Here is a 24,489-nt window from a genome sequence, read left to right as displayed (position 1 = left end):
TTAATACTAAATGAATTCCTTCTTTTTTTTTTTTTTTTTTGGTCGGCCGTGGGGCTTGAACTCTGGGCCTGGGCGCTGTCCTTCAGCTCTTCAGCTCAAGGCGAGCGCTCTACCACTTGAGCTACAGCGCCACTTCCGGTTTTCTGGTGGTTTATTGGAGATAGTCTCACGGTCTCTCCTGCCCGGGCTGGCTTTGAACTGCGATCCTCAATCTCAGCCTCCTGAGTAGCTAGGATTACAGGCGTGAGCCATGAGTGCCTGGCATGAATTCCTTCTTATGGCTTTGCTAATGTCTTGATGGGATGCAAACATGCATGTTTCAGTGTTTGCTTTTCAGACGAATACTTTGAAAATTCACATGGGTATGTTTTAAAGTTACATGTACTATATGAAGGTATTTTTATTATATCCTTAGAGCAATCACATCTATATGCTTACTCTTGAGTCAAGGAAGGAAGAGAGTAGCATTTAGTAGCTGCTTTTAGCAATCTAAAACTAGTCATAAAGTGACATCAGATATACAGTATAAAAAGTTTGGACTACTTAACAATTTAAAAGACAAGGGAAGTCATTCATTTGTTTTTTTATGTTATTGAGAGGAGGTTTCTTTTCCCAAGCTTGGCCTTCTCATGCTATCCAAAATGTCCACAATTAAAATCACTTTCCTGGGCAGAACAAGTTCTTAAAAATCCCTTGCAAAGCTAGGTGCCGGTGGCTTACACCTGTAATCCTAGCTACTCAGGAGACTGAGATCTGAGGATCTCAATTCGAAGCCAGCCCAGACAGGAAAGGCCATGAGACTCTTATCTCAATTAATCACCAGAAAACCAGAAGTGGCACTGTGGCTCAAATGGTAGAGCACTAACTTTGAGCTGAAGAGCTGAGGGACAGTACCCAGGCCCAGAGTTCAAGCCCCACAATCGACCAAAAAAAAAAAAAAAATGCCTTGCAAAACTATAAATGCTGCCGGGTGCTGGTAGCTCATGCCTGTAATCCTAGCTACTCAGGAGGCTGAGATCTAAGAATCTCGGTTCAAGGCAAGCCCGGGCAGGAACGTCCATGAGACTCTTATCTCCAATAAACCACTAGAAAACCAAAGTGGCGCTGTGTCTCAAGTGGTAGAGCGCTCACATTGAGCTGAAGAGTGCAGGGACAGCACCCAGACCCAGAGTTCAAGCCCCATGACCAACCCTCACCTTTCCCCCCCCACAAACACAAACAAAAAAAACAAAACAAAAATGCTGATGCCTACTTAGCAAGTACGAGGCCCTGAGTTCAAACCCCAGTATCAAAACAAAGCACAATCTATAAATGTTAAACCAAGAACACAAATCATTAGCATACTTCTGAGATCACCACATTTAGTTCTTTTATGAGTTTTGTAAAGGAATATACTAAAGAAATGGGCCAAGGCTCCAGTGCCATGGATGGGTCCTTGCCCTGAGGGCAACTATAACCAAGTCAAATGCTATCTGGAGAGTTACTTTGTAGAATGATGAAAATGGTAGATCCTTTGGTTTGCATCAAAAAATGCTTGGGAGCATTAGGGGGATATTCCTTTATTGCTGTTACTTTTCTTCGTTTCAGTGGTAGAGGGTTGAGCTCAAAGCCTCACACTTGCTAGGGAAACATTCTATCACTTAAGCCATGCTGCCACTCCCCTACCCCACCCCCACCCCCCACCTTTGTACTTTATTTTTTTGGATGGGATCTTGCATTTATTCCCCAGGTAAGCCTGGAATATGATTCTCCTAGTTAACATTTCCTGCATAGCTTGGATAATCGATGTGCACCTCCATGCCCAACTTTTTTATTGGTTGAGATGAGGGCTGTCTAACTTTTTCCCCTAGCTTTGAACCACAGTCCTTCTCATCTTACCCTCCCATGGAGCTAAGATTTAGAGTTACAGATGTGAAACACTCCATTGTGCCTGGCTTATTATTGTTGTTGCTGTTATTATTATACACATTAAGAACTGTTATTGCCTTACTAATTTAATATTAAGTCATTCATTCCTATTCATCACCTTTTGTAGAGATGTAAGTAGCATAGAACAAGTGTTTCTTATGGTGGGTAGTTTCAGTTTGGATCATATTTATTATTTTTTCTCATAGCCTACGCACATCTGAGACGAGCTATCTTAATGAGGCTTTCTCCTTCTACTCTGCAATCAGACAGAGATCATATTACTCCCAAGTCAATAAAGAAGACAGGTATGTGTCTCCATGCTTTCAAAAAGAAGAGATAATACAGTCCAAGTCTATAGTATGTGTGGAATTTGTGCAAAAAGCACGTTATTTATAGTTTGCATTTGTTTGATAGGCTTTATTGGGGGGTAATTCTGTAGCAGCATTCTGAAGCATATAGCAATATTAAGTTGGGCCTTGGAATGAGGTCTAGTGGTAAAGTGCTTGCCACATATGCATGAAGCCCTGGGTTCAATTCCTCAATACCACATAAACAGAAAAAGCTGGAAGTGGTGCTGTGGCTCTAGTGGTAGAGTGCTAGCCTTGAGCTGAAGAGCTCAGGGGCAGCGCCCAGTTCAAGCCACGACTGACAAAAGAGAAGGAGGAGGAGGGGGAGGAGGAGGAGGAGGAGGAGGAGGGAAGGAAGAGGGAAGGAAGAAGAAGAGGAGGAGAAGAAGAAGGAAAAAGAGGAGGAGGAAGAAAGAAAGAAAGAAAGAAAGAAGAGTTACCTAAAAGCCATACTTGAGGGTAGAGTTGCTGTACAACAAAAGATTAGGATTATTTCTTTTTCTTTTTCTTTTTCAAGAGATCAAGATGGCCAGGCACCAGTAATCCTAGTTACTCAGGAGGCTGAGATAGCAGTTTGAAGCCAGTCAAGGCAGAAAAGTCCCCGTGAGAGTCTTTTTTCCAATTAACCACTCAAAAAAAGAGGTGCAATGGCTTCACTGTTAAGAGTTCTAGCCTTGAGCACAAACAGACTCAAGGATAGCAACCAGTCCCTGAGTTCAAGCCCTACAACTGACAAAATTTAAAAAAGAGAGAGGGGTGGGGGAGAGAGAGAGAGAGAGAAGGTCATACAGGTTTCATAGAAAAGAAACAACTCTAAAGTGGACTTAGTGAATTATCTTTATTTTTTTTTTTAGCCCATGTAACTTTATCTATTTTTGAAAAGCCTGCTGACAGCTTTGACAACTGTCATATGGGACCATAACAAAGTTGGTTCTGTTTGAATTTTGTTTTATAAACTCAGTCCTGTTTATGTAGTTGTATAACCTCAGAAAGAATCATGAGGAACTTACTGATTCCCAGCAGAAATCTATATAGATTTCTATAGAACACTGCATCTCTGACAGAGGCTTGGGTGAGAAGAGGGAAGGCATGCTCGTTCCCCCTCAGAAGATTGTCCTCTAATGGGGTCCCAGACATACTTAGCTGAGGGTAGATGGCAATGTTCAGAGAAGGATGCAACTGAGGCAGAACTCAGGGATCTGCAAGACTGTTTCTTGCTAGGGTTCTAAGAACTGTTAGAGGAGAGAGTTGAGGTACAGGAGCATGTTCTTTCTACTCCTAACAACTCACAGTTGTTATATAGTGAAAAGTTTATGGGGTTTTTTGTTTGTTTGTTTGTTTTAAGCAATGAAAGAAAACAAACTTTTTTGGTTTGGGGGTATTTCTTTGTGCTGGTCCTGGGGCTTGAGTAAGGGCCTGAGTGTTTGTTGTCCCTGAGCTTTTTTAAAAAGCTCAAGGTAGTGCCCTACCACTTCTGTTTTTTTGGTAGTTAATTATAGATAGGAGTCTCATGAACTTTTCTTCCTGGGCTGGCTTTGAATTGTGATCTTCAAATCTTAGCTTCCTGAGTAGCTAGGATTACAGGCCTAAACCACCAGTGCCTGGCTAAAACAAATCTTTGGCCTGTTTTTCTAGAGAATACTTGATTGTTGACTGTGTTAAGTTTTGCAGCTAAATGAACTTTTTTTTTTGTCGGTCCTGGGGCCTGAACTCTGGGCCTGGGTGCTGTCTCTCAGCTCTTCAGCTCAAGACTAGAGTTCTACCTCTTGAGCCACAGTGCCACTTCTGGCTTTTTCTGCTTATGTGGTTCTGAGGAATCGAACCCAGGGCCTAATGCATGCAAGGCAAGCGCTCTACCACTGAGCCAACTTCCCAGACCCAACTTTTTTTTTTTAAGCTCCTTCTAAGGAATCCCCTTGATGTTGCTTGCGCGTCATGTGCAGCCTTATCTAGAGGAATTGGTAGACACAGTTCTGTGTGTAATGCTCCAGTCACATTTCCCCTCTTCTTTCTTTGTCATTCTCTTACTTTGTCCTGTATCAGAGTTCCAGCATTTACTTTTCCTTCATGCTAGGCATCAGTGCCCATAATTCTGGCTACACAGGAAGCTGAGATTTTTAGGATTGTTATTCAAAGCCAGCCTGGAAAGGAAACTCTGTGAAACTCTTAGTTTTAATTAACTACCAAAAAGCCAGAAGTAGAGGTGTGGCTTAGGTGGTAGAGCATGCCTTAAGCAGAAAAACTAAAGGAGAGCATCCAAGTCCTGAGATCAAGCCCCAGTACCCCCATACACACATACAAAATGTGGCAAATATGAAAGCAGCATATATTAAGTTTTATTCTAATGAGCAATTTTCCACTTCTTTACTATAGACCTGAGTTGGTAGTTAAGAAGCTGCGATACTATGCAAGATTTATAGTAGTTTGTCTTCTTCTCAACAAAATGGATGTTGTGAAGGATCTGGTAAAGGTAAGTGTGCTTCATTTTAAAGACAGACCCAGGCTGACCTTTAACTTACCATCCTCTTACTTCAGTCTCCTGAGTATTGGGATAGCAATGTACTTTATTACCTAATATTAGTTAATATTAAGATATTAACACATCCTAATCTCTAATTATATATGGATTATTTGTATTTTTTTTAAATAGATTTTCAGTTAAATTTTTTGAGTGTTTTCCTAGGTGATGAGTCCAGTGCTGCCTCATGACAAGCATGTGCTCTGCCATGGAGCTGTGCATACCACAGAACAATTAGATCTAAAATATAATAACCTCTGCAGGGTCGTGACAGAACATTTCCCAGCTTGCTTGTGTTTCAAACACATTTAACCACTCTTAAGTGACAGTCTCCATCCCTTGCTCTTGTCCCATCAGCACATTTTACCTTTTACAGACCATCTGTGGATGGGCTAGGACATGCAGACAGCAGTTAAGATCCTTAGCTTAGAAGTGGAAAGGTTTGGTGAAGAAAAAGTATATAATGTGTCTTGTGGCTGAATTCGAGTTTTTCCATTTCTTTTGTGATAGTTACTTTTGTGTTGCTGTGAATCAAATTCCTGACAGAACTACTTAAGGGAGGAAGGGTTATTTTTACTCACAGCTTCAAATGTGTCCGTCCATCTCAGCAGGGAGGGTGTGGTGGAAATAGCTGCTCTGATCATGGCTGCCACGAAATGAAGCAAAGATGGGAAGGGGCCAGGACAAGATTTGCTCCCCTTCCCCCAGCCTGCTTCCTCTAGCCAGACCCACCTTCCAGTGTCTGCCCTCTAGTCTGCTCACATTCTGAATCCATTAATGGATTAAATCATTGATTGGCTAAGAATCTCATGAACTGTCTCTGGAAATGCTATCACAGGTGTGCCTGGAAATGTGCCTTACTTATCCCCTAGGTATCTCTCAGTCCAGCCATGCTGACAAGCAGTAGTTGAGAGTATCTATCATTCTGCCCTTCATTTCTTCAGTACTTATAATTTCACTACATTCCTGGTCTGCTTAGTATCTGTGATGGTTGTATCCTGCATTCTGCTTGCACTCCATACCCAGTGGTTTCAGTTGCACACTTCTTAATATTTTGGACTTACGCATGACCTGCTGGTTCCTATGAGTCTACCTGAAGTAGCACTGCACATCTCTGTCTTTTTCTACCCCAGTTACTAACAATACTATTTCCAAACATGATATGACATCAGTCCAAAGAAATCAGGAAGTCTCCATTCTGACTTTCCTTACAATAGATTGGCTGTTCGCGTAGCACAGATTAGGGAGTCAGTCTCTACAGTTCTAATTTGGTGCATGTCATTCGACAGTTTTTGATCTTGAAGCAAGTTAGTGTGATTTTCATTTTGTCTTTTCCATAGTAATTGGAACTGGGTGTTACTAGTAATCAAACTTTTTAACTATAATAGGACTGGGAATATGGCTTAGTGGTAGAGTGCTTACCTAGCATGCATGAAGTCCTGGGTTCAATTCCTCAGTACCACATAAACAGAGAAAGCCTGAAGTAGTTCTGTGGCTCAAGTGGTGGAGTACTAGTCTTGAGAAAAAATAAGCTCAAGGACAGTGCCCAGGCCCTGAGTTCAAGCCCTGGGACTGGAAAAAAAAAATCATGTAACTGTATATTTTATGGGGTGTTTCAAAACCTCTTTTTCTTTGATATCTTAATATCAGGAATTGTCTGATGAAATAGAGGATTATACTCACCGTTTTAATACAGAAGATCAAGTGGAATGGAACTTGGTGCTTCAGGAAGTAGCCGCTTTCATTGAGGTCAGTTTGATTTATTTGGCAAGCCTGGGTTATATGAACTCAGGGTTTCACGCTTGCTAAGTAGCCATTCTACCTTTTGAGCCATGGCTCCAGTCCTTTTTACAATGGTTCCTTTTGAGATAGGGTATTACTGGGCTGGCCAGGATAGTAGCAACAATTTAGGCTTACCACCTGAGCACAGGGATGTAGCACCCAGGTTTTTCTATTAAGCTGTATTCTTGTGACTTTTTGCCCAGGCTTGCCTCAAATCATGATCCTCCAAAGATCAGCCTGTCTGGTAGCCAGGATTATAGGTCTGAGCCAGGTACCTAGCTGTAGCTAGCTTTTTTATTTTTCTTTTGTTTTTTGAGAATAGTTGTCAGGGCTGGGGATATGGCTTAGTAGTAGAAAACTTGTCTCGCATACACAAGGCCCTGGGTTTGATTCCTAATACTATAAGAAAATAAAACAAAAACAAATTAAGAAAAGTTTTTGGTTATCATCTAGAATAAGTAAATGTCCACGTGGTACGTGTTACATGTATATGATGTCCAGAAGAGGAATAACTTACACTGATACTTTGTCTTGCCATTAACTTCTCACTCTTTTCTTTAGGCGGACCCCGTGATGGTGTTAAATGATGATAATACCATTGTTATCACGTCCAATCGCCTTGCTGAAACAGGAGCCCCACTGCTGGAGCAGGGCATGATTGTGGGGCAGTTGTCTTTGGCTGATGCACTCATTATTGGTAATTGTAACAATCAGGTAAATCATTGCAAAGGGATTTATGCTTAAATTAGCTTTGAAAAAGCATCTTGGTTATTATGGAATTCTCTCCTTGCAAATATCCTAACATACCTCTGTGAAGAAATGTTTAAGTGAATTACATTATGTGCATATGCAGAATATATCACTCAACACATCACTGGTTCACAGAGAATTTTTTTAATATATACATATATATTTATTGTTAAGTAGTTGTACAAAAAGGTTTCAATTCCAGAAGTCAGTCTGTGAGTACAATGTATACTTCCCCCTCTTTTCCCATCCCATCCCATCCCTACCCTCAAGTTTCATAGTTCTGTTTTTATACAATGCCTATTTAATATAATAACTGTATTTGCATGCCCTCTTCCATTTGTGTGTCCCCTCTTTTTTTTGGGGGGGGGGGGTCCGGTCGTGGGACCTGAACTCAGGGCCTGGGCGCTGTCCCTCAGCTCTTCAGCTCAAGGCTAGCACTCTACCACTTTTGCCACAGCGCCACTTCCAGCTTTTTTCTTTTTGCTTATGTGGTGCTGAGGAATCGAACCCAGGGCCTCATGCATGCACGACAAGCGCTCTACCACTGAGCCACCTTCCCAGCAATGTGTGTCCCCCTCTTGTTGCTGCCTCTCCACCCAAACATGTTTCTGCTTCCTGGTGTTATTTTCTTTTTAACAGTTAGTTGTTCAAAGGAGTTACATCATTGGACTCCTCTTCCTAAGTATACCATTCTTTACTCACTTCATTTGTATGTATATATAACCCTATTTACATGTGCGTATATTAGATCTAACTTCCACACATGAGAGAAAACATGCACTGTTTGCCTCTCTGAGTATGATTTACATAATTTTTTCTAGATCCATCAATTTTTCTGCAAATAAATATTCTTTCTGATAGATGAGTGCATTTCCATTGAGACCATGTACCACATTTTTTTGATCTACTCATTCATTTTAGGGCACCTGGGCTGTTTCTGTATCTTGGCTATCATGACTAGTGCAGCACTGAGCATGGATGTGCAAGTGATGCTCCGGGTAGATGGCCAAGAGTGATACGGCTGGCTCATAGGGCAATTCTATGTTTAGTTTCAGTTTTTTGAGGAAACTCCAAACTGTATTCCAGAGTAATTAATTGTGTTAGTTTACATTCCTACCAACAGTGTAGTGTAAGGTTCTTTTTTTCCCTATATCCCCACCAGAATTTATAGTTTGAATTGTTGATGTTGACCAGTCTTGTTGGGTTGAGATGGAATCTTAGTGGGGTTTTTTTTGTTTTTTGTTTTTTGATGTTTTTTTGGGTCAGTTATGGGGCTTGAACTCTGGGCCTGAGCGCTGTCTTTCAGCTCTTCATCTCAAGGCTAGTGCTCTACCACTTGAGCCACAGCGCCACTTCTGGTTTTCTGGTGGTTTATTGGAGATAAGAGTTTCACGGCTTTTCCTGCCCAGGCTAGCTTTGAACTGTGATCCTCAGATCTCAGCCTCCTGAGCAGCTAGGATTACAGGCATGAGCCACCGGCACCTGGCTTCTCAATGTTGATTTGATTTGCATTTCCTTTAAGCTAGGGATGTTGAGCATTTTCTCATGTGTTTATTAGCCATTCATACAACTGCTTCCAAGAACAAAGAATTTTAATTATATAGAAAGATATGTATGAGACTGGCACCAGTGGCTCACTCCTGTCATGCTAGCTACTCAGGAGGCTGAGATCTGAGGATTGGGGTTCAAAGCCAGTTTGGGCAGGAAAGTCTGTGAGATTGTTATCTCCAATTAACCACCAGAAAACCTGAAGTGGCCCTGTGGCTCAAGTGGTAGAGCACTCACCTTGAGCTGAAGAGCTAGTAAACTGAATTATTTCATATGTTAGAATGTTAGTAGTACTCTGCCCCACGGTATAACCCCTGCTTTCACTGATGTTGGTATAATTTGTGGAGGGGAAGGGACCAAACAAATCGTTTAAATAGGGATACAAGTGGACCCATTGCAACAATGAGACATACAAGTTGTTATGTCAAAAACAAACTTTACAACTTTGGTGGAGGGGGGGAGGCTTGAATTGGGGGGAGAGAGGAGGATGGGATGGGAAGAGGAAACAAAGGAGGGGGCTACAAAAAAGAATACATAGCTTAGAATCTTTTTTTTTTTTTTTGTCAGTCGTGGGGCTTGAACTCTGGGCCTGGGCGCTGTCCCTCAGCTCTTCAGCTCAAGGCGAGCGCTCTACCACTTGAGCTACAGCGCCACTTCCGGTTTTCTGGTGGTTTATTGGAGATAGGAGTCTCACGGTCTCTCCTGCCCGGGCTGGCTTTGAACCGCGATCCTCAGATCTCAGCCTCCTGAGTAGCTAGGATTACAGGCGTGAGCCACCAGCGCCCGGCTAGCTTAGAATCTTAAAAAAAAAAAAGAATGTTAATAGTATACATGTATGTATATATGTATGTGTGTGTGTGTGTGTGTGTGTGTGTGTGTGTGTGTGTGTGTGTGTATATATATACTGTCAAGATATTTACCTATATTGGGGCTGGAAGGTGGCTCAGTGGTAGAGCGCTTGCCTTGCCTGCATGAGGCCCTAGGTTCGATTCCCCAGCACCACATAAGCACAAAGAAAAAAAGCCAGAAGTGGCGCTGTGGCTCAAGTGGTAGAGCGCTAGCCTTGAGCTGAAGAGCTGAGGGACAGCGCCCAGGCCCAGAGTTCAGACCTCACAACAGACCAAAAAAAAAAAAAAAAAAATATTTACCTATATTGAAAAGGGTTGTTTCTGAATAGCTAAATTTTAAATTATTTTATTTTCTTCTTTGCAACTTTCTAAACTTTGCAAAAGTTATAAATATGAATTTCTCAATTAGAAAAAAATTAAAGGGTGAGGGAGATGAGCAGTGTATAGCATTTGTCGGAAATCTTACCTTATGAATTTCCTAGGTCTTTTTGCCTTTTGGTACTATTCTACTATTGTGATTTCTTCTTTTTCACTGATTTCAGTCTTGTGAGTGTTATAATTCTGTGTATTTATATTAGTTGTTTTTACTGTCTTTTTGTTGTTGTTGTTGTCAGTAATGTGGCTTAAACTCTGGGCCTGGGTGCTGTCCCTCAGTTCTTCAGCTCAAGGCTAGTGCCCTACCACTTGAGCCACAGCACTACTTCTGGCTTTTTTCTGCTTATGTGGTGCTAAGGAATCGAACCCAGGGCCTCATGCATGCAAGGCAAGCACTCTACCACTGAGCCAACTTCCCAGCCCCTAAATTTTATTTTCTTAATAATTGTTCATAAATGTTTCAACAACCTTGTATTAAAGTTCTCCATGACTACTCCATCTTGTGGTTCTGTATTTGTTGACAATTCTTTTCCATGTGTTGGTTTATTAGTTTCCTGCTTCTTAGCAGTGTTTCATGAATGTTGGTAGGATGTTTTCCATTCTGAATCCTTACTGATCTATTTCCTTCTGTTTGCTCTATTTTTTTGTTTCACGTTTTAATTCTTTGTATTTCATATTACCTAAGAAATTACTCATATTATTTTGTGCACTTAATATCATTTGTATTTACCATTGTTTGAATCCTTTCTCTTCTAACTTCTTGTATTTCGTGTTTACATTTGGGATTATTTTAGTTACTTTTTTCTTTTTTGTCCTAGGGCTTGAACTCTGGGTCTAGGTGTTATCCCTGAGCTTTTATGCTCAAGGCTAGTACTCTATCACTTAAGCTACAGCTCCACTTTCAGCTTTTTTGGTAGTTTAGTGGAGGTAGGAATCTCATTCACAGACTTTGCTGCCCAGGCTGGCTTTGAATACCATCCTCAGATTTCAGTTTCCTGAGTAGCTAGCATTACAGGTGTGAGCCACAGGCGTTTAGCTTAACTATTTTATTTCTGAGTATTCCTTCTCATTTTTCACAGCTGTACCTCTGATGAATTTTTCTTTGTTTCTATTTTTTCAGAAGTGTTATTATTTGGCTGTAATTTCTGAATTATATATCTTAAGTTGTATACTCTCTTTCCTTTGGCAATGTATAGATTTAATTGTTAATCTGTTTTCTTTTATTTTCTGTTGAGAAATCATCTGTTAGATTTATTATTTGTCACATTTTCTGGTTGAGGAAAACATTTCTTTCCTCTGTATGCTATGGGCAGTGACTCAGATACAGCTTTACTCTGGCGTCGCCTGGTGCCATTTACTTTTATTTACTTGTTTTATTTATTTGCTTTCAGGTTCGTGGTTTCTTGGATCTGTAGGTGGATATCTATTGTGTATTTTGAAATATAGTCATTATGTCTTTAATATTATTTCTTCTTTTCTTTCTGTCCCTCCTTCCATTTCTCTTTTCCACCTTGCCTCTCTCCTATCATTCCATGGCTCCAGTCATATAGCTAGTGTCAGTTCTGTCTTTTACACTCTTTTTTCTTTTTTTTTTGGGGGGGGGGTCCGGTCATGGGGCCTGAACTCTAGGCCTGGGCACTGTCCCTCAGTTCTTCAGCTCAAGGCTAGCGCTCTACCACTTGAGCCACAGCACCACTTCCAGCTTTTTTCTTTTTGCTTATGTGCGCTGAGGAATTGAACCTAGGGCCTCGGGCATGCAAGGCAAGCGCTCTACTACTGAACCACCTTCCCAGCCCCTTATACTCTTTTTCTATATTTATTTTTTCCGGTGGTGGGGCCTGAACTCAGGACCTGGGCACTGTCCCTGAGCTCTTCTGCTCAAGGCGAACACTATAGCAACTTTGAGCCACAGCTCCATTTCTGGTTTTTGAGTGGTTAACTGGAGATAGGTCTCACAAGGATTTTTCTGTCTGGGCTGGCTTCGAACCACAATCCTCAGATCTCAGCCACCTGAGTAGCTAAGATTCCAGGTGTGAGTCACCAGCACTGGGTCTTTTTCCATATTTTCTTTCTTTCTTTCTTTCTTTCTTTCTTTCTTTCTTTCTTTCTTTCTTTCTTTCTTTCCTTCTTTCTTTCTAATCTAGGATGTTTTCTCCTTTTCACTAAATTTGTATTCCTACCTGTCCAGTCTCCCACTAAACTATTTCATAAGTTTCACGTTCTATGTTTTAGGGTGTTTGTTGTTGTTGTTTGGTGTATGTTCATTGCACTACTGATGTGAACTTCATGCCTAATGATCTACCACTTGAACTACATCTCACACTTTATTTTTAAGATGGAGCCTTATTTTCTCTTGTCCTGGGCCAGCCTTGGTTCCTGGTCCTTCTAAGACTACTTCCCTCTTAATTGGAATTAACAAGCATGTACCACCACCTTCAACTTATTTTAGATTGTCCTGAGGCCTTTTGCTTGGGCTAACCTTGAATATCAGTCTTCCTATGGCTGCTGCCTATGTAGCTGGCACAATCTACATTTTTTGGTTCCATATTTTTTCCATTTGAGTCTATCATTTTAAATCTGTTTGTTACAGATAGTGATTTAGGCTAGAACCAAATAGAGTTAACAATCTAAATGTACTGCTAAATAGTAGCAGTAATAGATTTATTTATATATATGTATATGTTTATATATCAGCAGTAGATATATATATCAGTCATATATGTGTATATATATGTTTATATATGGTATGTGTGTATATATGCATGTGTGTATGTATATATATGTAGTATCGATACTGTGGTGTGAACTCAGGACCTGGTGCTGTCCTTGAGCTTTTTTGCTCAAGGCTAGCACTTCTTACTTTTTTAGTGGTTAATTGTTGATAAGAGTCACATGGAGTTGGGTGCTGATGGCTCACGTCTGTAATCCTAGCTACTCAGGAGGTTGAGATCAGAGAATCATGGTTCAAAGCCAACCTGAGCAAGAAAGCCCATGAGACTCTTATTTCCAATAAATCACCAGAAACCTGGAAGTAGCACTGTGGCTCAAGTGATAGAGTACTAACCTTCAACTGAAGAGCTGAGGGACAGCACCCAGGCCCAGAGTTCAAGCCCCACAACAGGGGGAGTGGGGCGGGGGAGAGTAATGTGATCTTTCCTGTCCATTTGATTCTATTTTTTTTAATTTTTATTTTTTACAGATGTTATTTTTTTTGGCAAACCTTTCATTTGTGTCCTACTGTCTCTTTCTGTTTCATTGATCATATTTATCAGCTACTTAAAAGTTTTTTTCTGTTAACTATCTAGATCACCAGTGGCTCTATGCTACTGCTTATTTCTCATTTTCTTAATTCACTTATATTGATTTATACCGCCTTGATTCTTTGCTTGCCTAAAGTATATGATTGAATCCCTTGTAATGTACGTAAAAATTATACATTCCAGGTGAGCTTTCTATAGTAAGGTTTATATATTTCTTCTGCTGAGCATAAAAGTGGGGACTGGCCACCCAAATTCATTCAGAATCTGAATTTAGGGCAGTGTTACCATTTTGATAAACCACAATCCATCTTTGCCTCCTCTGTGTTAGGCCCTGGATTTGCCAAGCCTTAGCTGAGAGTTTGACATGTTCATCAAGTTTACTTCTTGAAGGGTTTAGAACTCTCTAGTCTTGGCTTTATAAACTGGAAACCTACCCAGTTCACTTTTCAGAGGTTTCTGGCTTAAACTCTTTAGTCTCTTGTACTGTGCAACTTTAGAATTTTATAAATGTCTGGGAGAAACCCGTCTGTGATTAAATCCCTTTATATTGTATTATGTCATTTTGGCTTTGAACCATCAGTGGTCTCTCTGTCCCCCATCATGCTCCCTCCTCAGGCAAAAACCTGGCATCTTACCTGTTAAAGCTAGTAGTTACCCTCAGAGACAGAAAGCAGTCAACTCTCCTCTGATGGTGACCTGTTCTTTCTGCCATTCTCCTCTCCCTGCAAGCTCAGCCCTATAGCTTCCTTTCTAGTCACTTTATATCCACACCTTCTTGTGACATTGTTGATCTGTTGTTAACTTTATCCTATGCAAAGCAGAATTTAATGCCATTCATTTATTTTAGTTCCTAAAGTGTTATAGTATTTTCATTTGATAGCTTTCATGATTTTGCTTGCTTCATCTAGCTGGCATATGAAACAACCTTTTTCTAACATGTTGTATATGAGTTTTGCCTTTTTCTTCCTTTTATGATTTCTGACTGTGTCTTCTTTGCTACAGTTTTGTCAGCTAGAATTCTTAGAGACCTAGATATCTTCTTCCAGTGAGATTCTGTGTTTCCTTTCCCAAAAAACTTGCAGGCATGTGGCCCAACTAGTAGAGGCCACCAGCAAGCAAGAGGCCCTGAGTTCAAACCACAGTTCTGCCCAAATAAATAAATTTAGACTTGTGACTTCTTTGAAAAGACTTTTCTCCATGTCTCCCCAGATCCAATCCTAATTCGCAGTGGTTTGCCTCTGTCTTTCTCTGGAACAGATTTGCTCTCAGGGCCTCCTGTCCTGGAGCTGTCTTTGTGTTCCTAGCTGTACTTGGGCTTGTGTACACATATGCAAGGGACTTCTCCCTATTACTTCTTCCCTGCATCTCAGTGCTGCCCTCATCCTACAACAGCTAGGGGCACAACCACCACCCACCTCCTGAACCTCTCCTGTCTACACCCTGGGGAGATCTCCTTTTCCTGCAGATTCATCTCTGTATTTCAAAAGGTAGCACTGACAGAAGGCCACCTTTATATTACTATCTATAGTTTTGTTTTTATGTTTTGCTATAGGGGTTGTTGTTTTGTTTGCTTATATGAAAATATAAGCAATGGCTCATAGTGAAAGACTCAGTTCAACAAATTCATCTGTTCAATGTGTACTTGTTGAATGTCATTCATGAGTGAGTATGGGTATGTGTAGGATTAACAAAAAAGACAAGGTGCCTTCCCTAAGGGAGCTCACCATTTTGTTGTGAAAGGAGCATTAGCCACATAACTGACACTTGGAGATTATCCAGTAGCTACTTCAACAAATGTTACAAGGGAAAAGTGTGTAATTCTTGTATCTATCCATCACTTGGCCTAGTTTCGGAGGTTACTGGACGTTTCCCGGAGACCAGTGCATTAGTTAAAAACAAAGTGTAAGGAACTAACTTAGGGAATAAGTTGCCAGACATCAGAAGAACCAGAGATATGACCTGGAGTTGGGTAGGACACAGTAACAAAACTACTCTAGCCGGTGGGAAAGATCAAAGGGAGACACAAGGAGAGACAAAGGTGGGCTATGTCAGCAGGGCCCGAGTAATTGTGTTTGCTTAGTGCATTAGAAAGCCAGCATAGAATCTGATTTAAGGCAAGGGACATGATGAGACCCACATTTTGAGAAGCTTATTTTGCTTGTAGATGTGGCGAATGAGTTAGAGACAGAATGCAGGAGGCAGAGCAGTTAGGAAAGTGTCACTATAATCTTGGTGAATGGTGAGAATAACTGTTCACAGGGGTGCTGGTGCTAAGGGCACAGTGAGATTGATTTATACAGAGGGTACAGCTAGTAGCATTTGGGATCCAGATGCTATGGAAAGAAAGCATAGTCATAGATTGAGCAGGAAGATACATAGTATAGATTGTTGTTTGGGTAAGCCTGATGCCAAAGTTTTATAGTTTTTTTGGGTTGCGGGGGAGGGGCATTAACTCAGGGACTGGGCACTGTCCCTGAATTCTTTTGTTCAAGGCTACTGTGGTACCTACCACTTGAGCCACAGTGCCACTTTGGCTTTTCTAATTATGTGGCACTGAGGAATTGAACCCAGGGCCTCATGCATGCAAGGCAAGCACTCTACCACTGAGCCACCTTCCCAGCCTTCCACATCCATTTTTTTGAGTGGCTAGTTAGAGATAAGAGACTCACGGGAACTTTTCTGCCTGAGCCTGCTTTGAAACATGATCCTCAGATCTCAACCTCCTGAGTAGCTAGGATTATAGGCATGAGCTACTGGTGCCCAGCTTTAGATGAACTTTTTTGTTGTTCGTGGGGCTTGAACTCTCTGGACCTGGGTGCTGTCTGTCAGTTCTTCAGTTCAAAGCTAGCACTCTACTTGAGCCACAGCGCCACTTCCAGCCTTTTCTGTTTATGTGATACTGAGGAATCAAACCCAGGGCCTCATGCATGCAAGGCAAGCACTCTACCACTGAGCCACCTTCCCGGGCCCCAAGATGAACTTTTTTAAGGAGATTGTAAGGGTGATCTGTTCCTTACCACTTCCTGAAGCCTCCAGGTTAGTTACAGCCTAAAGCATGCATACTCATTAGAGGCCTCGTTTTGGAAGTGAGAGGCCAGGCTGGCCATTATCTCCATGCCCTGTTTCATTCTCTTGTTTAGACATAGTGAGTGATAGGTGTATGGAATCACATTCCAGGAAACTCAAGTCCTGCTTCAGAACATTCAACATGGGGAGAAATTCCTCTGAATTTGTTCTGCAAAGTTTTGGTTAAGGAGAACCAAAAATTTTTCTTAATCTTTCTGAAGCATGAAGGTTGGGGTAGACTTCTTGCCTAGCAATGTGCAAGGCCTTGAATAGACAAAAGATATTTCTTATCTCTTTATCTGTATATATCCATCATCCATCTGTATTAGAGTTAAATGTGTGAGACACCAACCAAGAATCTTCAAGATTCTGCCTTAAGAATTTCTTGAGCTCGGGGCTGGGAAGGTGGCTCAGTGGTAGAGCGCTTGCCTTGCATGCCTGAGGCCCTGGGTTCGATTCCTCAGTACCACATAAGCAAAAAAAAAAAAAAAAAGCCGGAAGTGGCACTGTGGCTCAAGTGGTAGAGCGCTAGCCTTGAGCTGAAGAGCTGAGGGACAGTGCCCAGGCCCAGAGTTCAGGCCCCACGACCGGACCCAAAAAAAAAAAAAAGAATTTCTTGAGCTGAAGCCGGGCATCAGTGGCTCATGCCGATAATTCTAGCTACTCAGGAGGCTGAGATCTGAGGACTGCCAGCCTGGGCAGGAAAGTCTGTGAGACTCTTATCTCCAGTAAACTACAGAAAATCAGAAGTGGTGCTGTCGCTCAAGTGGTAGAGCCCTAGCCTTTAGCTGAAGAGCTGAGGAACAGCACCCACCCAGGCCCAGAGTTCAAGCCCCACAACTGACCCAAAAAATAAAGACCAAAGCCCCTTTAACATCATTAAGTACACATGAAGCCCAAGAGTGATGATATGATTAAAGACCCTAAGTCTCCAAACCGCACCAACAGCCCTGTTTGTTTTTCTTGCAGGTTAAGTTTAGTGAACTGACCGTTGACATGTTCCGGATGTTACAAGCCCTGGAACGTGAGCCAATGAATTTAGCTTCTCAGATGAATAAACCAGGAATGCAGGTGATCTGCTCCCTACATTTGCAAATGTGCTAATTCCTGCTGCCTCTGCTTTCCCTTGGGGTGGTAAATGAAAGCGCTCTCTTTATGAGACATAGAAAAATGGATAAATATAGTGATAGTGAGCAAGATGATGGATATTTGACAGAAGAGGCTAGGGAAAGTAGGCATTGTAATTCATCTGTCAAATAAAGCCTGCACATATGTTGTTCTTTGTGTGGAAATATAGGAGTCAGCTGACAAGCCTGCCAGGCGAGAAAATCCCCACAAGTATCTGCTCTACAAACCTACCTTCAGCCAGCTGTATACGTTCTTAGCAGCGTCTTTTAAGGTACGTGTGGTCCAGTACTATCTTCTGCTGGGGGGAAAGGATGTCCTTAGTGGAATCTGAGAGTCACTCTTCAGAGATGGAGTCAAGAAGTCAGGTAAAATGTGACATGGACAACTGCCTCTCAACAGCAGTCTGAATCACAGCTCTCTGAGGCATGAAACTTGCCCATTGTGTCATAATTTGTTTTACCATGTTTTGATCACTAGACCACTTTAGGTTTAACAGTCAATGCAGACCTGAGAAACTAGCAGGTTGTATAGCATGTCTCATATCCAGGAAGCCCTAGAAAACAGTCTCTGTAAAAGGAAGAGATGTGCACATCTATAATTTCAGAACTCAGAAAGCAGAGGTAGAAGGATTGTGAAGACGAATGGGGTGGTGGTGCATACCTGTAATCTCAGCACTTGGAAACCTGAGGCAGAAAGATTGAGAGTTTGAAGTGTGGGCTATCTTGTCTTTAAAAAAAAAAAAAGGAAAACAAGGAAAGAAAGAATGATGAGAAACAGGAATCCTAAAGTTTACCTTGCTTTTTAGACAAACTGTTGATTTTTTTATCCTCTGTTCCAGTTTTCAGAGAACAGTCTCTAAGTGGTGGGATGAGGTGGGGCATTTGAAGCAGAGACTTTTCCCAGCTGTGACAACAGTTTCCCATTATAGATTAATAGTGTACCTTTGCTGAGTGGTTTTAAGTCAGAACCAGGAGCAACTCTTTTCTAGAAAATGACAACAGTATGTTAAGTTACATTCCTGTTTTCCTCACAACTTTAAAATGTCCTGACCTGTAAATAAAACTGTGTTGTTTTTCCTGTTTATTGTTTTGTGTATGTGGTTTTTTTTTTTTAATTTCAGGAGCTGCCTGCCAATAGTGTGCTTCTGATTTACCTGTCAGCCACTGGCGTTTTCCCCACAGGTCGTTCTGATAGTGAAGGTACAATAAAGGAATGCTCCCATCGTGAGCAGGGCTTGAATTGTCTTTATTTTCTACAAGACGATGGCCCAGAGCCCACAGACCATATCAAGCTTTCTAAACAGGCTTCCAAATTGAAAAGCTGCTTTGCTTGTTGAGTTGGCAATCTTGTAGATACTCCAGTCTAATTTATTTGCTGAACTATTAAACCTGAAGCCCATAAAGATCAGAAAATTCATATATGAAATATGTGCTTCACTATCAAATTTGCTCAAAGCATCTTAATCAGATAAATATGTATGGAGCTTTGTGTTTTAAAGTTTAAAAGAGTGAGGGAGTAAGCAAGCCCAGCTATGTACTAAACAACATTGAATTTTTTGTGAGCCTCTAGTGAACTCAGGGTTCTGGTCAGCGGCTATATCATGGCTGAAAGTCTTTGTAGAAATCAGTGTACTTTTGTAACTGTGAAAGTTCAAGTCCTTGTTATGATCTCGCTTTCAGTGCTTTTGTTTTTTTCTTTATTTTGTTTCTATGGATTCAATCTGTACAATATTGGGATGCTGTTTCAGAATAAAAACCTTAAACTACCCAGAATATATATGTCCAGAAATGGGTCAGAATAGATGAGTAACTTGAATGTGAATAAGGCAATCAAATCTTTGGGGAAAAAGAATTTCCTAACATTTTAAACATTTTCCTCCTCATTTGTTTGTTGAAATTTGCATTCCTTTATAAAATGCATGTCCCTGCCATCTTCCTTGCATGAATATAGATTCTCTTTAAAATGTGAAAATGAAAACAAAACAGAATAAATCACCATAGTCTTTGCTGCAGTGAGGCTTTAATGGATTGTATATCAACTTGCATTACAAGTGAGGCACATTCTTAACTGCTTTAGAATTATATTAAAAAGTTAGTGATTTTATTTATAAAAGATTATTTCTGCGTTTCCATTATGTAGCCAGTTTCTGGGTCCCTTCTTTAGCGTACTGACCACTTTTTCAAATTATAATGAGTAAGCAGGACACTGGTGACTCACACCTGTAATCCTAGCTACTCAGGAAGCTGAGAACTAAGGATTGTGGTTTGAAGCCAGCGCAGACAGGAAAGCCCATGAGACTCCTCTTTCCAACTAACTAGCAAAAGGCTATAAATGGATCTGTGGCTCTAGAATCTTGGGGGAGAGCATCCAGGCCCTGAGTTTAAGCCCATGGCTAAAACTACAAATTAAAAAAAATACATAATGGCTAATAACTGAATGATCTTTTTGGAGAGATTTCCTGAATGGCTAAACATTGCTGTTTGCCTTGGACACAAGTGGGCTGATTTATAAGGCCTGTGGGAAAAGGCCAAAATCAGAACGAAACTAACATGGTAGACAAAATAGTGATAAGATTCACAAACTCAAATATTGCAATGCATTTCTTAAAAAGGAAGGTTTTTTGGCTGAGAATTTTCACATGCCATTAATATTTTTCTCTAAATTTTGCAGTTAGCTCATTTTAAATTATATTTATTAGAGCCAGAAGGTCTAATAAATATATGAGAATTTCTTGATCCCATGAGATCAAAACCAGCCTTGGAAAGTATAGACATATAGATATAGATACATATGTATGTGTACACATGTACATATTTGCACACATTTTGATGATTAGGATTTCAGTGTGCAACTCCTTTTAAAGTAAGTTTGTTAAAAAAGAGACATTTAAGGCCGGGCACGGGTGGCTCACGCCTGTAATCCTAGCTACTCAGGCGGCTGAGATCTGAGGATCACGGTTCAAAGCCAGCCCAGTAAGGAAAGTGTGTGAGACTCTTATCTCCAATAAAGCACTAGAAAACCGGAAGTGGCGCTGTAGCTCAAGAGGTAGAGTGTTCCCCTTGAGCTGAAGAGCACAAGAACAGCACCCAAGCCCAGAGTTCAAGCCCCGTGACTGAAAAAAAAAAAGACATTTAAATTTTGCTTGCATTGTAGAAATCATTTTGAACATCTCTTTTACTACCCAAATTAATGGGACACAGTAGATTCTTGTTTTGTTTGTCATTATATTCTGTTTGAAGAAATGAATAATTAAATGATTTCTTTAATGTTGAATAAGCAACATGCTGAAATCATTTAAATATTGCATAAAACTAAAATATTAGATTTTAAGATAAGTAGACTGCTTTGTAATTATCTTCTAGTTTGTATAATGAGAAATTCCTGTGATACTTTTGCATCAATATCAGATCCATGTTACCCTCCAGCTGAATTCTAGGATTCTCCCTTTGTTTTGATAGGCCCTTATGACTTTGGAGGTGTTCTTACCAATAGCAACCGGGACATTATAAATGGAGATGCTATCCACAAACGAAATCAATCTCACAAGGAAATGCACTGGTATGTATGTATCTATGTCTCTGTTGTATGAATCCTACCTCTCCTTTCAAAACAGTAAGTGAAGCAGAGACTTTCATTGCTACTAGGACTGTTCCCTTTGACTACCATTAATAACACTTACTAAGATAGATGCCAGCAATGTTTCAGCATTGTATCAACACAGAAAACTAGAACTACATTGAAAAATATTTTTTGAGTATCTGTTATATATCAGGCACTGCACTTTCATTAGGAATTTAACAGTGAACAATTTTTTTTTCTAATTGGAAGGACAACAAATATATCAATATAAACTTTTTTTTTCATCAATATAAACTTAAGGATTTAGTAGTAATAGTAGTAGTGGTAGTAGTAGCAGTAGTGATCAAACCTACAGCCTTATACATGCTAGGCAAGTACTCTGCCACTGAACAACATCCCCAGCCAATACAGAGTTTTAAGTACCGTTTTGTTGGTTTGATAGAGTACAAATTTACTTAGTTATATGATTTCAGCTATGAAAGCTTGCTGTGTTTAAAAGGAAAGTACCTTCACATTGCTTGGGCAATTATTGTGCCTAGAATTTCTCTAGTTGAGAGAAGGATGATTAAAAACAAAAATGGAGCCAGGTGGAATGGTTCATATAATCACAGCTACTCCAGAAGCATAGATTGTGAAGATCCTGAGGACAGCCCTGGAAAAATTTAGCAAGTCCCTTTCTCATCTAAGCTGTGTGTGATGGTGTTCATCTGTAATGTCAGCTATGCAAAAGGCTCTAGGTAGAAGGTTTTGGCACAAACAGACCATACCTGAAAAAATAACTGTAGCAAAAATAGACTTAGAGATATGACTCAAATGGTAGAAAACCTTCCTACGAAGCACAAGGCCCTATGTTCAAACCTAATACCAAAAAAATGACTTACTCTATTTACAATAACATTTTACATAAAAGTATCAACTGTTCATATTAAAGAATGGGGAAGAGAGACCATGTCTGGGGTCAAAATGTACTTAACAGATATATGAAAATGTACTCAACAGTATTAACTATCAGGGAAATGCAAATTAAAACCACAATAAGATACTGTTTGTTATCATCTGTTATCTCAAGATAAGCCAGTGTTGGTGAGGATGTGGAGAACAAGGAATCCTTAGAGTGTGAGCGGTAAAATCTTGGTAGAAAACACCTCTGAGCATTAAGTATAAGTTGCTTGTCGTGGCCCAAACCTATAATCCTTTTTTGGGGGAGGGGGAGGGTAGCTAGTCTTAGGGCTTGAACTCAGGGCCTTGGCACTGTCCTTGGCCTTCTTTTGCTCAAGGCTAGCACTCTACCACGTGAGCCACAGCACTACTCCTCACCTTTTCTGTTTTTTGTTGTTTTTTTTTGTTTTTTGGGTCCGGTTGTGGGGCCTGAACTCTGGGCCTGGGCGCTGTCCCTCAGCTCTTCAGCTCAAGGCTAGCGCTCTACCACTTGAGCCACAGCGCCACTTCTAGCTTTTTTCTTTTAGCTTATGTGGTGCTGAGGAATCGAACCCAGGGCCTCATGCATGCAAGGCAAGCGCTCTACCACTGAGCCACCTTCCCAGCCCCACCTTTTCTGTTTATGTGGTACTGAGGAATTCAACGCAGGGCTTCATGCATGCTAGACAAGCACTCTTACCACTAAGCCACAGTCCCAGCCCAAAACCTATAATCCTTGAACTTTGGAGGCTAAGGCAAGGAATTCAAGAGTTTGAATTTTAGCCAGAACCTAAAAAGTGAGACCCTGTCTCAAGGGAAAAAAAAAAAGAATTAAAAACAGAAATATCATATGACATAACCCCATTTCTGAATATATATTCAAAGGAAATGAAATTATATTATTCTCTGAAGTGTGCCTAAGAGGTATTTGCAGTCCTAACTTCATTACAGCATTCTTGAAAGTCAACACACAGAAACAACCTCATTGTTTGACATAGCATGCACATACACACATATGCATGCATGCATACTGAAATATTATTCAGCCTTGACAGAAGTTTATCGTAATGTTTGTGAAATCATGTATGAACCTGAAGGACATTAAGCAAAATTAAACACAGAATAAATACTACATGATTTCACTTATATGTAATTTTTTTTCTCAGCTGTAGGGCTTGAAATCAGGGCATGGGTGCTGTCCCTGAGTTCTTTTACTCAAGGCTAGTGCTCTACCACTTGAGCCACAGCTCCACTTCTGATTTTAGGTGGTTAATTGGAGATAAGAGTCTCATGGAGGCTAGGAATGTGGCTCAGTTGTAGAGTGCTTGCCCCGCATGCATAAAGCCCTGAGTACTTTGAATCTTCAGTACCACATACACAGAAAGGCCAGAAGTGGTGTTGTGGCTCAAGTGGTAGATTGCTAGCCTTGAGCATAGAGGCTCAGGGACAGTGCCCAGGCCCTGAGTACAAGCCCCAAGACTAGCAAAAAAAAAAAAAAGACTCATGGACTTTCCATGCCCAGGCTGGCTTTGAACCACGATCCTCAAATCTCAGCCTCCTAACTAGCTAGGATTACAAGCATGAGCCTCCAGTGCCCAGCATAAAATTTTTAAAAGTTAAATTCACAGGCACTGGGAGAGGAAAACTGGTGGCCAGCAGGTAGGGATTAGGGAAAATGCGAAATGTTGGTCAAAAAAATACAAACTTTCAGTTAGAAGATGAAAATGCAGCATGATGGTTAATATTAACATTAGCTGGAAGAATTTAATATCTTTCAAGTAGATAACTATTTTGAGATTCCATTACAATGCAGATATGATTATAATGTGATTGTACTGAGGTGTTTTGTTTTTGTTTTTTGGTCGGTCGTGGGGCCTGAACTCTGGGCCTGGTTGTTGTCCCTCAGCTCTCATCTCAAGGCCAGCTCTCTACCACTTGATCCACAGCACCACTTCCAGCTTTTTTCTGCTTATGTGGTGCTGAGGAATCAAAACCAGGGCCTCATGCATGCAAGGCAAGCATTCTGCCACCAAGCCACCTTCTTAGCCACTGTACTGTTTTATCTTACTTTAAAAACAGATACTATAAGCATTAGTGGCTCATACCTGTAATCATCGCTACTTAGGAGGCTGAGATCAGAGGATCACAGTTTGAAGCCAGCCTGGGCAGTAAAGTCTGTGAGACTTTTATCTCCAGTCAACTAGCAAAAAGCCATAAGTGGAGCTGTGGCTCAAGTGGTAGAGCAATATTCTTGAACACAAAAGGTCAGAGACAGCACCCAGGCCCTGAGTTCAAGCTCAAGGACTAGCACATACATGTACACACAAGCACAAATAAATGACATACTTCTAAGCATGTACTTCCCAGCAATCAGGAGACTGTGGCAAGACATTCATGAGTTCAGGTCAGCTTGGACTATATAGAGAGTTCCAAACCAGCCTAGAACTGTGTCTCAAGAAAAA

At 40.8% G+C, this 24,489-nt stretch overlaps 1 protein-coding gene across 1 annotated transcript in view; it reads left to right on the top strand.

The window, feature by feature from the left end:
• Positions 1-24,489, top strand: part of Scai (suppressor of cancer cell invasion) — a 125,486-nt gene that overhangs the window by 90,355 nt on the left and 10,642 nt on the right. Inside the window, exons 6-13 of the mRNA XM_042678766.1 lie at positions 2,115-2,213; positions 4,629-4,725; positions 6,424-6,522; positions 7,117-7,269; positions 17,372-17,473; positions 17,700-17,801; positions 18,651-18,729; positions 20,989-21,088. Of these exons, the coding sequence (XP_042534700.1) occupies positions 2,115-2,213; positions 4,629-4,725; positions 6,424-6,522; positions 7,117-7,269; positions 17,372-17,473; positions 17,700-17,801; positions 18,651-18,729; positions 20,989-21,088 (831 nt within the window). The remainder of the gene's footprint in view (positions 1-2,114; positions 2,214-4,628; positions 4,726-6,423; positions 6,523-7,116; positions 7,270-17,371; positions 17,474-17,699; positions 17,802-18,650; positions 18,730-20,988; positions 21,089-24,489) is intronic.

Source organism: Dipodomys spectabilis, unplaced genomic scaffold, assembly GCF_019054845.1.
Source record: "Dipodomys spectabilis isolate Male_0828 unplaced genomic scaffold, ASM1905484v1 ptg000046l, whole genome shotgun sequence".
Taxonomy (NCBI): Eukaryota; Metazoa; Chordata; class Mammalia; order Rodentia; family Heteromyidae; genus Dipodomys; species Dipodomys spectabilis.
The sequence above is the reverse complement of the archived record's forward strand: the minus strand, read 5'-3'. Positions and strand labels throughout refer to the sequence as shown.